The sequence below is a fragment of the Nelumbo nucifera genome, chromosome 3 (assembly GCF_055504915.1).
Source record: "Nelumbo nucifera cultivar China Antique chromosome 3, China Antique-T2T, whole genome shotgun sequence".
NCBI classification, from domain to species: Eukaryota; Viridiplantae; Streptophyta; class Magnoliopsida; order Proteales; family Nelumbonaceae; genus Nelumbo; species Nelumbo nucifera.
This window is the reverse complement of record NC_142651.1, coordinates 93,985,699-94,002,642: the sequence shown is the minus strand read 5'-3', so window position 1 is coordinate 94,002,642 and position 16,944 is coordinate 93,985,699. Positions and strand designations below refer to the sequence as shown.

General features: G+C 34.5%; 1 protein-coding gene and 1 pseudogene across 4 annotated transcripts in view; both read left to right on the top strand.

Annotated features, from left to right (window-relative positions):
• Positions 1–793: 793 nt before the first annotated feature.
• Positions 794–10,106, top strand: LOC148801734 (uncharacterized). 2 transcript variants are annotated; one of them, XM_088901905.1, is made up of 5 exons: positions 794–3,693; positions 3,784–3,852; positions 4,491–4,609; positions 8,187–8,290; positions 9,267–10,106. In XM_088901905.1, the coding sequence occupies exons 1-5, from the start codon at positions 3,623–3,625 to the stop codon at positions 9,369–9,371; spliced, it is 468 nt and encodes a 155-aa protein (XP_088758031.1). In that variant the 5' UTR covers positions 794–3,622; the 3' UTR covers positions 9,372–10,106. The 2 variants fall into 2 exon arrangements, with proteins under 2 accessions (XP_088758031.1, XP_088758032.1); XM_088901906.1 differs by lacking the exons at positions 8,187–8,290; positions 9,267–10,106 and adding an exon at positions 6,723–6,935.
• A 5,721-nt stretch (positions 10,107–15,827) lies between these two features.
• LOC104586580 (26S proteasome non-ATPase regulatory subunit 11 homolog pseudogene) overlaps positions 15,828–16,944 on the top strand; it is a 33,240-nt pseudogene continuing 32,123 nt past the window's right edge. Inside the window, exons 1-2 of one of the 2 annotated variants that reach the window (XR_016083741.1) lie at positions 15,828–16,167; positions 16,265–16,341. The product of XR_016083741.1 is annotated as a 26S proteasome non-ATPase regulatory subunit 11 homolog pseudogene, transcript variant X1 (transcript). The remainder of the gene's footprint in view (positions 16,168–16,264; positions 16,342–16,944) is intronic. The other variant, XR_016083742.1, reaches the window with a different exon arrangement.

The window sequence follows — 16,944 nt, the reverse complement described above, 5'->3', positions numbered from 1 at the left end:
ATTTTAATATCTAGATGGGGGTTTTAGTAAATAAAAGTATAAAATAAAAAATAAAAAAATATAAGGTGAAACAAAGTAATATTTATCTAAGTATCATATATTGCACAAAAATAAAGTAATATCTACTTTATATAGTATAAATTTTTATTTAAATAATAAATGGAGATAAATTAAATAAGTAATATGTAGTAAATATTAACTACCTGTAAAAAATGTTTTAGTAATTTTACATGTGAGAATATACATCTATGTCACGTTCAATTTTAATATGTTAGTTACCCAAGTAATTAGTCCTCAGTTAATATTTTCTTAATTAAATATAACAACATTTATTATTTTAATCATGAAATTTACTTAGATAACTTTAATAAATTATCATTTTATTCATATACTCTATTTTTATAAGGAAAAATTTTTCTTATGTACTTAAGAAAAAGATATATCATTTTTTAATGAAAAAGTATATTGATTATGCAACTTACATAATAAGTAAAATGAACATGACTCAACTTTTCAATAATAAATATATATTTCAGGCCAAAACCCATCTCCATTTAAACACATGTCCTCACCTGTCATTCCAATGTTGTAAACAAATTAAACATGTGTCACATTCTGAGGGCGTGTTTGGTATCGCTAAACGCTGATCTCTTATTGGTCACCATACGCATTCAACGATTTGGTCACCATAATTTGCTAACCGTCGGGCAATTTTACCATTTTTAAACGTTAAAAGCAGAGGAACATTGGGCATACCCTCCGCTATGTTGTTTCCGTTGATTATTTGATTTATTTTTGTTCATATGTTTCCTCTTGATTAGTGTTTTTCTTACCTTTCTCTCACAAGCTTTTCAATTGAAGGGTGTTTCAGTGTTTAATATTTATATAATGTGATAGTAGATCAGGATTTAGAATTTTAGTGTCGATTGGGAAGCTTTTCTTGTTTTCATTTTGTTTCAAACAATTTATTGTGGTTTTGGATCCAGTGATAGGATTGGTAGTGCGAATTTCGATTTAGACTTCAGGAATCCATATGAGTTTGTGGGAATTGTAGATGTTCATTTTACTTGTAATGGATTTGAGAATTTCGTTGCTTGGTTCAAATAGCAGTATTCTAAGTTTCAAAAGTTACTATAATAATCAAGATAGATATTTTCCAAATAGAAGTTTGGAATAATTAACTGAATTGGCTGGTGTGGTTATTCCATATTATTTCCTATTCATTCTTTAGTTGTATTAATTTCAAAATCTGTTTGCTTAGCTATGATAACTGTACATTTGCTTAAGAATTGCTAGATTGGTTCTAGAAGCAATGTTGTCTGTTCTGTTTTTGTAGAAGCAATTGCTAGATTAGTCTTTGTATAAGGCCTCACAGATGAACAGTTTCTTCCATCATATGTATTGGAAATCTAGGCAAATTTTACTTTCAGTAAAGATTAACAAAACAATAACTCCAAAATTTAACTTACTAGGTTGCTTGCTCATAAAGTTACTGATAAACCACACAAATCATTACTTTTACTATAAGCTGACAGAGATCACTGGGTAACCATCTCAAATTTCTCTTCTATGGGGTGTTCTTTATAGAAGAAAATTGTGGAAAATTTTCCTCTTCTAAACAGTGGTCAGTCTCCTAAACTAGGTTCTGGTCACCGACTAAAATTCTGGAAAGACATGTGGTGTAATAGCAGGTCTTTAGCATAGCTATTTCCCTAGCTATGCCAACTTCCATCCTCTACCCTGAAGTTAAAACCATCCATTTCATTTTTCTCCCCACTCTTCATAGGCCTACAAAACCTTTTTTCCAATTTCTTGGATGTTTTCCTGCAAATTCCTCTCCCTAGGAAGAAAATAAAAAAACAAAATTTTTATTCACGTCCACTTCCGTATTCATCACTATCTCCATATCAATTGATCTTTGAATTGCATGAGCTTCATCCACAACACCATTTCTTCATCAGCTGAGTCCTTGTCTTCAATAGCTTCAACTTCATCTTAACATCCTCTCTTTAACATCTTAGGTCTGCATTTTCTTTTCCTATTGTAGACTTCAATCTTTAACATGTCGGTTCTATTTATTTAGAACAATTCTAAATGCCCAAACAAAAGAAACCACAATATAAGCAGATTTCCACCAAATGGAACATCAAAATTAATGTCTATCTCTAGCTTGAAGTAATTATGCTAACTATTTCCTTCAAAATATTGAATAACCAACTTCACAAGACAAAATAAAATTCTTCAGGTTCTAGAAATTTCATAGAGACCTCTTTCAGTTTTGCTAGTAACCAATGCATTCCTACAGTCCTTACGAACATCAGTTTCATTTACCATTCCATAGCTCTTTGGAGGATTATGAGAAGAATCAAGTTGATACTGTTGGCTAGCCTACTGGGGAATGGTATAATGCCCTCCTTGGTAAACACACAGATAATGCTTGCCCTTTGTAAATGTTTCACTCTATATTCAGAGGATGTGACCCGATTTCAAGGCTTAAGGTATAAGGCAATCTACTTGTTAGGTGATCATTAGACGTATAGTATGCATTTGAATCACCAACTGTTACCCAATAATAGATCCGCATATCCTTCTTTGATCCTTAACCCTTTTTTTTTGTTTGAAAAAAAGGTAAGGTAATTTTATTCATCAAGGATTAATTACAACACAAAAGCCTGCTGGGTATAACTAGCACAGGAAACACCCAAGCAACTATACAACCATCAAATATTCCATAGATATACGTCTTTCAATAACCAACCCATGGATTGGACATGAAACTCCTTGGAGACTAAAAACCCCAGACACACTTTTACCTACAGATAGACTGAATGCTTCATCCTCAACTCTGCTTTTATTACAGAAAACCCTTCTACTCCTCTTGGACCCAAGGTCCAAACAATAGCAGATGGAACCAACTTCCAGATCTGTGTTCTCTTCCCACTCAAGCCTTGAAGAGGCAAGGGAAGTAGCACCTCACCAAGAGCTCTAGGCATCATTCAATCCAAACCAGCTGCCTTCAGAAAATGCAGCCATAGGCCCTAAGCCACCTGGCAATGGACAAAGAAATAATCTGCACTCTCCAATACCAGTCCACACAGCCACACAAACTATCTTGAATCTGCAGGCCAGACTATCCCTGGTTAGACACCTACCAATTACAGCAGACCACAATAGGACCTCCAAATGAACTTGCATGGGATGATGGGAACATGGTGTCCCTTCAACAAAAAGGCCATAGTTGGTTCAAGTGATCTATCATCGTCACAAATTGAATCCTCTGAAATAAAAAATTCCATCGTATAGTGGCAGTCTTCCCCAAACTTTAAGTTGGTATACCCCGAGAGTGCTTGCCCAGTGGATGATCAAAGAAGCCAAGTTGATGATGTTGGTGTCTTAGCAAAAAAGCTTGGGCATCTTGAAGTTCAGAATAGTTGGGTAAAAAAATCTAGGAAAGTCAATGGGTTGGCCTCTTTTGAAGGTCATGACAAAGGAAAGAAGATTAGCTTTTAAGAAACAACACAAAAAGAAAGCCGTTAGATTTGGTAAAAGGAAGGAAAAAGTCAGGAATTATCTTGTTTAAAGTTAGTCATTTTTTGAACTGGTTTAATATAGTGCCTTCCATATGCAGGCCCTACAAACAAGTTCTTCCCCTCCTACAGCAACTTCCCAAGTTACACCAGCAACCTCAGCTCCGTGAGTTTTTCATTTACTTTCTGTTGCATTTGAGTGGCCTTTGGACCATTATACTTTATATGTTGTTGGTTAATTTTCTTCATTTGGCAGGTCACCATCAGTTCCTCTACCTGCACCTACCCCTATTGTCACAGCTACCCCTGCTTCTACTACTGTCCCGTGAGCTCTCTTCTCTGTCTTACATACATATTTCTGTAGGACATGTATATTTTCCTTATGCATATATATTAATATAAACATGTATTTCAATATTGGAGTGGATCCATTTTGGGATCACATTCAGATTGCCTTAATTTTAAGTAGGAAATAAAGAGAGAACTTAATTTACTACAAGAACAATTGTTGTTTTAAATAATCGTTTTCTTTAATGCTGATAAAATATCATTTTCTTTAATATAATCTAATAATAGCTTTTTTTTCCTTTTTCTTTTTGGTGAATGTACACAACTCAAGACAGTCTTTTATGTGAATGTGTTAAACTAATAAGCTGAAAGAAAAATATAAGCATTTTTTTTGACATTATATACAATGTGTACCTTACCTTTCCAAAAAGAGAAGTGGCTATGTAAATAATAATGATGTGGCAGCAGACAATGAATTTTGCTTTATGCAAGTCCAAAATCCAAGGGTTTGATGTAAACCTAATTACCATATATTCCAATAAGAGCTCTTTTTCTGTATTATGTGTTGAACCCCAACTAAAATAGATACCTGCAAATTTAAGTATGATTCAAGAGTGTTTGTGGTATATGAGGTAGATAATGTGCTTTATCATGATGCTTTCCTTCTCTTGATAGGATAATGTTGAAGCACCTAAAGAGATTCCAAAGAAGAAAAATTTTTTCTTTGCGCATGCAACAGATACATGGGAAGATGAGTTCTATGCAAAGGTCAATGATGATGTATGTTAATATTGGTAAGTATTCAATTGATGAAGCGCTGGATAGCTTGGCGCTCCTGTGTCTGTTGGATGTTTCTATTATTATTTATCATTTTAAACCATGGATTTAACTATATAAGTCAGTCCTTCAAAAGAATGCCATAGTCATGGGATCATGGCACTATAATCACTGAGATGGTTTTTTCCAAGTTGAATGATAGTCTGGGATGCAATTCATGAAAGTTGGGGCTACACTTAATTCCAGAATTTGGTTGTTTATGAAATTTAAATCATGAAGGAACAGTACCACATTCTTTAACATGATTCAAGTCTCCTTTTTCTTAAGTGGGGAGATTTTGGGATGTGTGACACAACTGGTGATTAGGATTTAAGAGTTGCAGAGTTTTTGGGGAAACAAGAGGTCTTTGATTCATCTTTGTGGATTCTAGTTGTTTCATGGATTAGTCTTTAGCTCATAAAGACTTTAGCTTCTTAAATAAATTTGTAATTGTATTTAGTTGGAATTTTGTTTTGGGTGTAGAGGTGGTAGTGGTATAGTGTACATCTGCACTTAACTTCTGGCGTTTGTTTATAAATGAAAATATCAACTAATAAAAAAGATTTGATGTTTAGGATTTTGTCATAGTGGTGAACCTGCCTTGAGTTGACCTTATGTGCATAGTTGTCAAGGTGATTCCTAGGCAAGCACCTAGACCACAAGGTACCCGGCCATGGAGCTTTGCCTTGCTTAAGTGCCTAGCTATTTTCTACATGGCACTATAAATTTTTTTTATACTTTTTGTTTTTTGGGGTTATAATAATAAAATAGACATTATTACACTAAATTGTTTATTTTATGGGTTATATATACTAGTTTCCTTTTATTATTTTCTTATTTGTTAGGTTTCAATCAACAATGAACACCAAAGAAGAGAGCTGATTGGATATTATTAGTGGTAGCATGTTGGGGCCTCTGATCAAATGAGAGAGAGTTATCTCTCTCTAATGAACAGTTTAGATATTATTAGTGGTAGCATGTTCAAAGAATGTAAGAGAAAGAAATTAGAAAATTCAGGTAGTGGTAGGGATGAATCATGAATTAATTCAAATGCAAGTTGAGCTGATTGAACTATTGGCAATCTCTGGGCTAGCCCATTTCCAGCCATGACCAACAGTCCAACTTTTAGCAAGAATTCTTGTTGGTCATGATGAGTGGTATGAACTAGGTTGTATCTATCCATACCTCTAAAATCACACCCACCTTGCACCAGCCCTAAGAGAGATATTGACATATGGCTCAATACTTCAGATAAAGCTCCTTTGCATTGAAACCAGTATCCATACCTCTGAAAGATCTTCAATGGAGGATAGTAGGTGTATGCTGGTCATCTGACACTGTCTATTTCTCCTTTTACCATCTCCACACAGAAGGAGAATGGCTTCTCAGCCAGATCCACCACCTTTGCACTGGCAAAAGCTGTGACAACAGCATTTCTTGTGAACCTATGTGGTAAAGGGGGAGATATCTTGGACCTTATGTCCACTTTAAACAAAATGGTTGAAGTCTCATCTGGGTCATCAAACACTGCTTTGGATCTTTTTCTCCATAGGTGAATGGTCAGATTAATTGTCTTAAAACTGTTTAGTAACTGTACATATGCATTGACAATCATTTTGTTTATTTTTTGAGAAAGTAGGGAAATAATTTATTCTTTATTGAGTATTATTTTCTAAGGAAAACATTTTGTTTCTCTTCATTATTTTAGTTGCAACCAATTTTTTCTAGGGAAAATGTTTTCTTTTTTTTTTTATTTTCTGAGGAAAACATTTAATTTGGACTGGCCAATCCGGTCCATTTGCATTTCAATTGGACTGGATTGGATTTGGTTTGTATGGGGTTTGGACCGGATTTGGTCCAGTCCATTTGTAAATGGACCAATATTGGACTGGACCAGATTGGACCAAATCCAGTCCAATTGACACCCCTTGGGACAAGATGCTAGGATTTTACGTATAATTATTTTTATTTTTATTTCAGTTTTTGTTGCTATATGTGTGATTAGATAGATAGTCAATGGCTATTAATTTACAAAAACCATACTTATGTATTTTGTTTTTTTTTTTTTCTTTTTGTTGCTTTTCTTTGTAGGTTGTAGATGAAGAAAGGATTGGATGAAGACTACAAAGAGCTTTTTTTTTAGATGTTAAAAAGGAATTTCTTTTGGACTATTCTATATTTGATTTGTAGGTTTTTAAAAAAAGAAGACATACTCAAAAGGAAAAATGAATATAATGAGGGTTGAATGTTGTATTTTTTTTTTTGTTCTTAAAATGATGATGGAAGTCAATTGGAATTTTATGGATAAGGTTTATCTTTTTGAATTTTATATATATTTTCATACAGGTTTTATGTGATTGAATATATTTTTATACAGATGTATCAATTGGAATTTTTATGTAGCAATATTTACAATATATTGCATTTTTTTTTAAAAAAAAAACGGAACCCTTTTAGAGGTGGCTAAAAGTGCCTTTAAATATTAAAGCATATAGATTTTTCCTTCTTTTAGATTTCTTTTAAAGGCACATAAAATTTCCACAAAATCCTTTAGAGGCATTCAAATGCGCCTCTAAATTGAACTTTTAGAGGCACTTTTAACTGTCTCTATACATGACTTTTAGCGTCAGTGCAATAGAGGCAGTCGTATGGACCTCTAAAAGTCCAATTTAGAGGTGAATTATAAATCTGCCTCTAATGCTCAACCAAGTGCCTCTAAAACATTTAGCAATAGGGCTTTTAGAGGCACTTACCTGGCCGCCTCCTATAACCTTTAGAGGCATTTTTTACTCTTTTAGAGGCAGTTATGACTGCCTCTGTAGATGAATTTTCCAGTAGTGTATGTATTTATCAAGTTGTTGTCATTGATGATGGCGATGTTGATGAGTCAACTTTTTGAAAGAGAGGGGTAGTAATAATAATTAATGACTTCTAATTAATTAATTCCTACTATTAATTACTAATAATAATTATTCGGTGGTAATAATTATTCGATGGTCGATGGTTTGACCATCCGGTTTGAATAAACAATTAATTTCAACAAAAAAATAAAAATAGTTAAAATAAAAAATGAAAAAAAAAGGTTGAATGGGGTAGTCAGGGTACAGATTTGGGATAAAATGAAACCAGTTATCTAACAATTCCCAGGCCAAACGGTTCGATCATCCGGATCAACGACGGTTTGAAAACATTGATTTTTAATGAATTCTTAAATTCTTTCATCTTTTTATTCCTATTTCACTTTTCTTTATTTTTCTGTGTTTTATGATTTTTTTATTTATTTTTATCTTTGGTCTAGTTTGAGCTCCATACTCTTTGATATTTCTATGGACTCTTTGATAATTGGGTGTGGGAAGAGCTTTTTCTTCCAAATATTCCACATCTATATATCTATTACAATTGGTAGTAGAAAAATCTTATGGTTATCTAACAGACATATTTGTTCATGTATAGCTTTTGTATATGCTATTTGTTTCATATAGGAAATGTAGCTCCTTGTATATTAATTTTTTTTTCAATAAATTTATCTTAATTGATGGTGTTGACCTGCTATAGGATCCCCTAGCAATTTTCATTATTACCCATGGTCTTTGGAGCCAAGTAGGTTAATGCTGCCAGCAAGTTTCTTTATGGTCAACTTCAAGAAAATGATGCCAAAGGTATTGATGTTCTCGTGTTCCAGGGGAATGAGAAGGGTTTGTCTTTAGGCTAATGTATTGATGTTCTCATGTTTCAATGTGATTACCATAAATTGCTCAAATTACTTCTCTTCAAATTTTTTTAAGGTTTTGAAGGGTTTTGGTTAGGGGTGCAAGTTAGGTGGGCTGGGCCGGGTTTATGGTCAATCCAGGCCTGGCCCTAAAATTTGGGGTTAAGGCCCAAGCCTGAGGTTAAGTCCGATTTTTCTAATCCGAGCCCAGCCCGCCCTATAATTTGATGCATTCGGGTTGGGTTTGGGCCCGGGCCGGGCTCGGGTTGGTCAATGAACCCACTTTAAAATTATACATATATAAATGTATTTATGCAAATATATATACATATATTTATGTACGTATGTAAATATGTATGCAAAATATCTATACAAATGTTATATATACAAATATGTATGTATATATATGTAAATATGTATGCAACATTTACATATATACACATATATGTATAAATGTATATAATTGGGTCGGGCTACCTAAGGGCTAAGCCCAAGCCCATCCCGAAATATAAAAAAGCCCGACTTTTTGGGCCCGAATCCAGCTCGATGACCAAAAATCCAAGCCCAACCTATGTAAAATTTCGAGTTGAATTGGTTCAGGCTCGAACTAGGCCTGCCCAAATTGCACCCCTAGTTTTGGTTGCTTGGACCCATGTTACATGCCTCCAGGAATGATGGTAGATATTACAATTTACAGGGGCACTTCAAAAGTTTTATATGGGATATCCATACTAGAAAGTAGCCTATTATATTTTAACAAATCATATTTAGAAAGTTTTATAGATTTTAAAAGTTGAATTAAAGTTGACAAGGTATAAGCATTGAAGTGATATTTAGATTATTAAAAAAAACTAAATACAAAGCATAGTACATCTTTTATTAAATGGGATATCCATACTGATGCGACGCAATCTGGCTGCTCCTAGCTGGAGATGACTCGACTTCCAGTAGACGACGGACTAGACGGATTTGCACAGAGAGAATCAGAGAACCCGGGGATGCTTACCCGGCAAGGTCGCTTCGATGCTTAAGTCAGTAACTTGCGAGCTGGAGATAATTTAAAAAGCTAGAGAGCTAGTGAGTAGTGATTATGTGTACCTTTGCCCCCAAAGGGTTGGGGTCTTTATATACTGGAGTCCTCGCGGGTTTTTCGGAGTGGTTCCGGGATTCTTGTCGTGATGAGTCCTGTTACCGAATTAATAGGAGATAACATCGCCAGCCGATAAATCATATCGCTGTCGTCCGAATCAATCAGAGGAGATAAGGCTAGCTGTTACGAGGCGTGATCCCGTGAAACGTGGAATCTGGTGACAAGATCTTCGGGGTTATCATGTGGAGGTCGGTCAATATTACCCGAACTAATGCCCCCTGGGTCCAACCTATTACGAACGTCGAGGTGCCTGGTAACCGAAGTGATCTTGATGCAATCGTGCCCCGAAGTGAACTTGTCCCGAGGTGGATTCGCTTCTGAGGTGGGCCTGCCCCGAGGTGGTTTGGGTATCCGAGCTCGTTCCGTCGCAGACTTGGGTACGTTGGGATGAGCTGTCGTTCTGTCAGTTAGGTCGTGTCAACGTGTCCCTCTATTATTAGATCAGGCCAAATCACCCTACATCACATACCTCTATGGTTCGATCTGTGTCTTGGAATGAAGAGGCATTTTCTGTTTCCCATATTTGCTTCTCTACTGGAATTTGGACATCTTAGGTTTAGACTGATATATGTTTACTATTTTCTTTTGAAGGTAAATAAAAAATGTATTTACTTCTTTTAAACCGTTATATATTTAATTCTTTCATATAGTGTTGTGGCTTATCTTTTTTTTTTCATTGCATGTATTTTTAATCTGAAAGTATTAGAAAAAGAAATTTAATGTATGATGCTTCTTGTGGATATTTCATCATATGGTTGGGGTTTATAATACTAGTGTTGGGCTTTAGATAGCAAGTGATAAGCATATGATAAGATTTCAGATATTAATGTTAGGGACTGATAAAAGTAGTGAATGATCTTTTAGGGCTGATTGATTGGGTTATTTGGTTGAGGTTTTCGAGTCTTGTTTACTTAGATCTATGCTTTTGATCTTTTCCTCCAACAAGAAGGTTGTATGGCATGAAAATACTTGAATTAGGGTGAACCAGGTAGATCTATCTACTCAACATGGGATATATCGATCATTGTATTTCTTCCTTTTATTCTGATTATTAAATTTTTGGAAATCATCATAAATCAAACAATCAATGAAACCTTTCTTGCCCATCTACTTGGTTTCAGTCTACAAGTTCACCAAATAATATATAAATGTTATTTAAAAATCAAATAACATTCATAAGCATCAACTAAATATTTCTTCAAAAAATAAATATTAGTAGATCAAATAAATAGTTATAAAGAAAGCCCAGCTCCCTATATTTATCAATAAAGCCCAATTCCCTATGAAGCATCCCCACTATCATCATATAGGTAGTATAGAGCTTCAAATTAATATAAGAAATAAATGACAACTTAAACTCTAACTCAAACTGATACCTACCTGAAAGCTTGGGATTAACATGGTACTAAATTATAGATCTGTCAACTTTAAATGATCAAAAACAATAAAAACCTAGTGGCAAACCCAATCAATTTAGTTGGTTTGGAGAAGTAAAATGAAGTGTCTTCCACTGCTTCAAATGAAATAGAATGGAGGTAGGAGGTGGGCTGTTATTTACAAAATGGAGTTAAGCAATTGTTTCTTTTCTTTTTCTTAGGTTTTGCTAACACATCTGTGACCACATGTGCAGACCTCATAGCACATTTAAATTAAGTTATCAGTTCAGCGTCCAACTTTCCTAGTTCCTTTATAAGGCACCTATATTTCCCATGGGCTAAAATATTCTTCCTCAACCATCCCAAAATATTTAGGAGTCTCCTACAAAAAGACTGTTGTATATAAGAGATTTATCCAGTTAAGGTCCTTGTAGTACTACCTCAAACTCAGCTCGGGTTAAGTGGACATAAGAGTCCTAAACCCCCGTTATATGTCTCATAACATATAAGTCCTGAATATGAATGACTCCCTTGTAGTTCCTATACACCCCCCCCTCCTCATTCTTCAAAATCTGGTGTTTCCAAAATTTTTAATCCAATATGCATTGGTAGAGATTTGCATAATCTCCCTCTGTATTTGTAACACTATGCTTCTTTGTCTATCTTTCTCTTTTTTACCTTTATGGGAGCAATGATGCTATGCCATTTTTTGCTAGTTTGTTTTTCCTTTTGTACTTTTATACTGGTATGTGGAAATTCATTTCAGTTGCCAATCGATTTTGTAAAGAGGGATTTGCTACCTTTGTAGTGTAGTTTTTCACTTAATGAACCTGTTAATTATGGTTTTTGGTTCTGGTTACTCCTGCCTCTTTATATAAATATTATTTATATTCAGTTTATATTTATATTTTTTTATTTGTAAAAAAAATGGTAAAAATTTGCAATTTGAGGCCAAAAAAGGTTTTTTTTTACAATAATAACGAGACAAGGCACATTTGGCACCTTCAGACGCATAAATCTTGAAAAATTATGCAAAATAAAAAAAAAAAGATCACCCAAATCAGACATCCAAGCACAAAGTTATAACCTCCAGAAGTTTGCACATGCATTGAGTGTGCAATCCGTGACCTTGATCGGGTCAAACAGGTCAACGATTCAATTGTTCGAGTTGGATGGTTTTTGATGAGGTCAACAATTTTCTACTAAATGGCAAGTTTCATGCAAATCAGACCTAGAATTTTGACCGAATGATGGTTCAAACGGTTCAACTAGTCGGGTTGGTGGGTTGAAAACATTAGTTAGAATAAATATTGGGTGTAAAAATGGACTAGATCATGACCCAATTCCAAATTCAAATCCAATCCTATTTTGTCGAATCCTAATATCCCCCTATTGGATTTTCAAATTGGATAAGATAAAAGGAACAGATTAAAATCGATCACCCCTATCCTAATATCCCCCTATTTATTTATTTATAAATATGCTTATATTAATTTTTTAATTTATACTATTTTTTTTTATAAAAAGACATGTATATATATAACGAAAATAGTTGAAAAAATACTTGTATTTTTTATTTTTCTTTATATAGATTATAATGTTTTTTCCTTTTAATAATTTGTTAAAATTTACATAAATTAAATCAGATCAGATCATATCCACATATCCTACATCCGTAACGGATTCAAATTTGAATTAACCTTTGTGAGATTGGATTGAATTCAAAATTTATATTATTGGATTGAACTTGCATATACTCTGATTTGAATTGATCTAATTTGCTTGCATCCTTAAATAGGGGGATATGGGAGATCAGGGGGTGTCCCTAATAGTGTTGAAAATGAGAACTTGTTCCTGCCATCCTTTCTGATATCACAAAAGTCCTAAGAAAACCCTAAAGCCATGGGGACTAACCTAACAAGTAACAAGAAAAGTTAACAAGTTCTTTTAGATCTACCATTCTAGTTGCCATTAATGGATTGCCATTGCCTTTTATTATATGGAAAAGTACATTGTAGCCCACTGCAGAATTCTGAAATTACAACCCCCATAGTCTACTAGTAGCCCCCCTATGAACCGAATTTTGCCTGTGAATTTGGCATCTATCCACGGTCAGAATTCATCCCATCTTGTATGGTAGGACTAAGAATTCTGAGGTGGGCTGAATAGTCATTCTCCCTTTATTATATCGGGTATGCTTGAAATGAAAAAATATTTAATAATCATACAATGTAAGAGCTCAAAGTTACCAGAAAAGGCTGAACTCATGGCAGTATATAAAAGGTCTACTGGTTGCTGTAAATATGAATTGGCACACGATCGTCTTATGCATGAAATCTTAATGGATTCGACTATAATAAACCAGAATCATAAACGCGATAGTAAATATGGTGTTTATCAAAATTCATGGATGTTGTTTATCAAAGTATTTCAGAATGAGGCTTCGATTCAATGGCAATCTCTTCACTTTCTTTTTAGAATTTAAGACTTTTGAAGAAAGTTCAGCCGATTCATTTTTATTATGGGCCCATTTGGGAGGGCTTCTGCGTTGTAGGTGAGATGAGGTGATTGAGCAGTGGTGGTTGAGCCCCGTGTTTGGGATTTTCACCAAACACAGCTTGGTGAAAGGCTTTTGGGAGGGTTACCTGAAGTAACTTTGTACTTCATTTGTATTTTAGGCATTTGGAATACAGTGAATGGTTTTTCGGATTTTCACCAAACACAACTTCTGGCATTCCCATGTGGGGCTTATCACTACATCCCAAAAGCCCTCCTAAACAGACACTATATTCCTAGAACTAGGGGTGTCAATTGGACTGGATTTGTTTCAATCCCATCCAGTCCAATGTGAGTCCATTATAAATGGATCAAGTTCAATCCAATCCAATGAATATTTTGGATAATTTTGGACTGGTCCAATTCAATATTTGGACCATCCATTCTATTCAAATTCATTTTAATTTGGATTGGTTTCAACCTAAATCCAGTCCATTGACACCTATATTCTTATCTTATATCAATGGATCAAATATTGGCTTAATCCAACCCAATCCAATATAAATTTATTATGGATGGACCAGGTCCAATCCAATCTAATAAATATTTAGGACTAGATTGGTCCAATCCATTATGTCTTCTTGGTTTGTTCAATCCATCCAAATTAATTTTGGACCAGATGGGATCCAATCCAAAAGTGGTCCATTGACACTCTTACCTAGAACTGCTAATACTATAGCTCATTGACTGTCATAGGAAGGTAACAATTTTGTTCAAAGATCATGTTTATTTTGATTATATGCCAATTGGAATGCCAAATGTAAAATAACTTATTAACCTTTCTTTCAGATGATATAATTATTTTGTCAAAATAAAACCACGCCATAATAGGGCCTATAGTTGATTAAAAAATAACACACATAGAAACCACACTATCAACACCCCCTCAACTAAGTCTTTTTCTAAACTGTAGGACAACTTAAAAATCTATTATCAATTATATGGATTATTCATATGGTGATCCCTTCAATGAAATAAATTTTAATCATGGGTAACTTTTAGGGCTGTTTACGGGTTGGATTGGGTCGATTTATTGAGGTTTTTCCAATCGACCCGACTTGGTCGGGTTACCTGAACTTGAAATCGAAACCGACCCAGTGTTAAGCAAAACTGACCTAGTCGGTTTGAATCGGGTTGGGTCGGTTTGAGTCAGTTTCAGCTCTAAGTTCAACCATGCTTGACAGAAACTCAACTACAATATATATATGGGGACTGTGGCACCACAGCATGTGAGGTAGTTAACGCGGGAAAAGCCTTGTTTTTGATAAACAGGATATACTTCTAGTCCACAGTTTGGACTTTGGAGAGGAGAAAAAGAGCAAAACCCATGTATAATAATATGCCTATTATAGAGGTATATATGTTATATATCTTTTCAGTAATTAAGTTTTATCTCCAAAACCACCAACCTATCCCTTTGATTATATTCATTTTGAAGTTTAATTGTATTAATTGTGATTTGGGTGAATTTTGTAGAGAGATTTCAGGACAGTTAATTACAATCATTAACCTAGCCAATGTAATAGATTTGAAGAGGGACAATTAGTTATGGGGGCTTAATTAATTCAAACTTCATAAATGGACAATTAGTCGGTTTCGGTTTTCTTGTGTGAAAACCGAAACCGACCCTGATGGTTTATGATGTTTTACAACCCAAAACCGATCGGTGCTGAAGATAACCCGACTGATTCGGGTTGGGTCGGTCCAGATTGATCAGTTTGATCGGGTTGGGCCTTCTTATGAACAACCCTAATAACTTTTGATAATCTAAAACATTGGTCATTTAAAAAATTTAATAATTTTGAATCTTGAAATTTGAAATATAAAAAGTTTATGGTCGTTTGTTGATTAATTATAATTTCATTGAATGCTAAAAGCCTTTTATCTCGAAATATCATATGTTATTTTTATCATTTATAAATTTTAATTCTTTTTATATTCCTTGAGGTTTATAAGGCCATTAAAGCGTCGATTACGCTGTTCTTTTTCTATCAATGAGGCTGAGGCTTGGGCTATAGTAGGAGCCCGTAAGGTCACTTGCAAATTCTCCTAGGGCTCATGTGTATCCTCCATGGAATGGAATGTTAGCAATCTAATGGTAGAATGCCAAGATATTCCTGCTTGTTTCAACAGCAACATACCCTACAATCACATATTCGGAGAAGCAAACTTCACGGTAGATCGTTTGGCTAACATGGGTCACCAATGCAGATGTTTTTGTTTCTAAACTTTATTTTATTTGCTTGTTTGATGCCTATAAAAAAGATATAATATCTGAAAAACAATTGATCAATAAACAAGAATCAATAGCCAATCACGTGTTATTTATCAAAATTCATGGGTGAGTTTTGATTGGTCAAAACTCTTTCCATACCATATCTTTCCCACACAATTGATTTTTCCATATCCCATATTCTAGTCTACCAAGAAAGAAAATGTCATGTTTGGTGGTTTGACCGTTAAAAAAATGAGAAAGGTTAAAAAACAAAAAAGTAAAAAAAAAAAGTTGTTCTGAAATAATCCGAAGTAACGAGTAAACGGCAATGAGGGACGCTGAAATCACCTCCCAAATCCCAATTACAATCAGAGAAGAGAAAAAGGAAATCGAAGGGAGATAGTTTGGTTAATACTTATTAGTTTACTCCATTTTTTCTCACCTCGCCTATCCCGTCTCTAAAACCCTTGCAGCTGCGGCGCCTCATCTCTGATCGGTTGTTCCTGGAAAAGGCGCGAAGGTCGTCGGAGGTAGGTGGATGATAGATCTGGCATAGACGATCCTATCTATGCAATTTTTATGGGTTTTTTTTTCTCAGATCTGAGATAATGTGATCGTTCTGTGTAGTTCTCTTGTCTACACTGGAGTTGAAGCAAAGAAACGGCTAATTGGGGACGTACGCACTGGAGTTGACAAGCTCTGAGGTATGAATTTGGACTCATCTGAAGAGATTTATTATATTTGCTTTTATTTATTTTTCTTTAGTTGATATAATCTTATCTTCTTCATCCTATCTTTTCAATTCGAAAACAGGGGGATTCGTTCCCTTTAATCGTTTTAATCCATCCGTCTAGAACGAAATCCCTTTCATATTCTTCGTCTTTTCATTTTCTCTTTCTGAATAGATAAGAAAGCACCGTATATTTTTCGGTATAAAGACGTTCGCGTTCCTGCTGCGACGGGTGTTTTGAATTGTGGGATTGGAGTGTTCAGTTTTTGATTTCGGAGAGTTGGATCATTCGGTTTTGTCTTTTCATTCATATTGTTCAGTTATATATATCTTTTATTTGTCATTCTTTATTACTCTCATATTTGAAATGGGTTTCAATGAGACCTTTCCACCTTTCCACATTTCTCAGGAGGTGCCAAACTCTGTTCGTTCGTGCTGAACCTACCATCTTCCTCCCCTTATAGATTAGGCTTTTAGTTGAATTTGGGCTTTTCTATCTAGTATCTACAACTAATAGCTTTGACGAATATCTATAAAAAAAAAGAAAAAAGAAAAAACTATTAGCTTTGACGGAAAA

Bases quoted from the DNA above. Each gene is read 5' to 3' on its own strand.
- LOC148801734 (XM_088901905.1), top strand. From the start codon at position 3,623: ATGCAGGCCCTACAAACAAGTTCTTCCCCTCCTACAGCAACTTCCCAA. The intron at 3,853-4,490 runs GTGAGCTCTCTT...TTCTCTTGATAG, and splicing joins CCTGCTTCTACTACTGTCCC to GATAATGTTGAAGCACCTAA. The intron at 8,291-9,266 runs GTATTGATGTTC...GGCTGCTCCTAG, and splicing joins TCAAGAAAATGATGCCAAAG to CTGGAGATGACTCGACTTCC.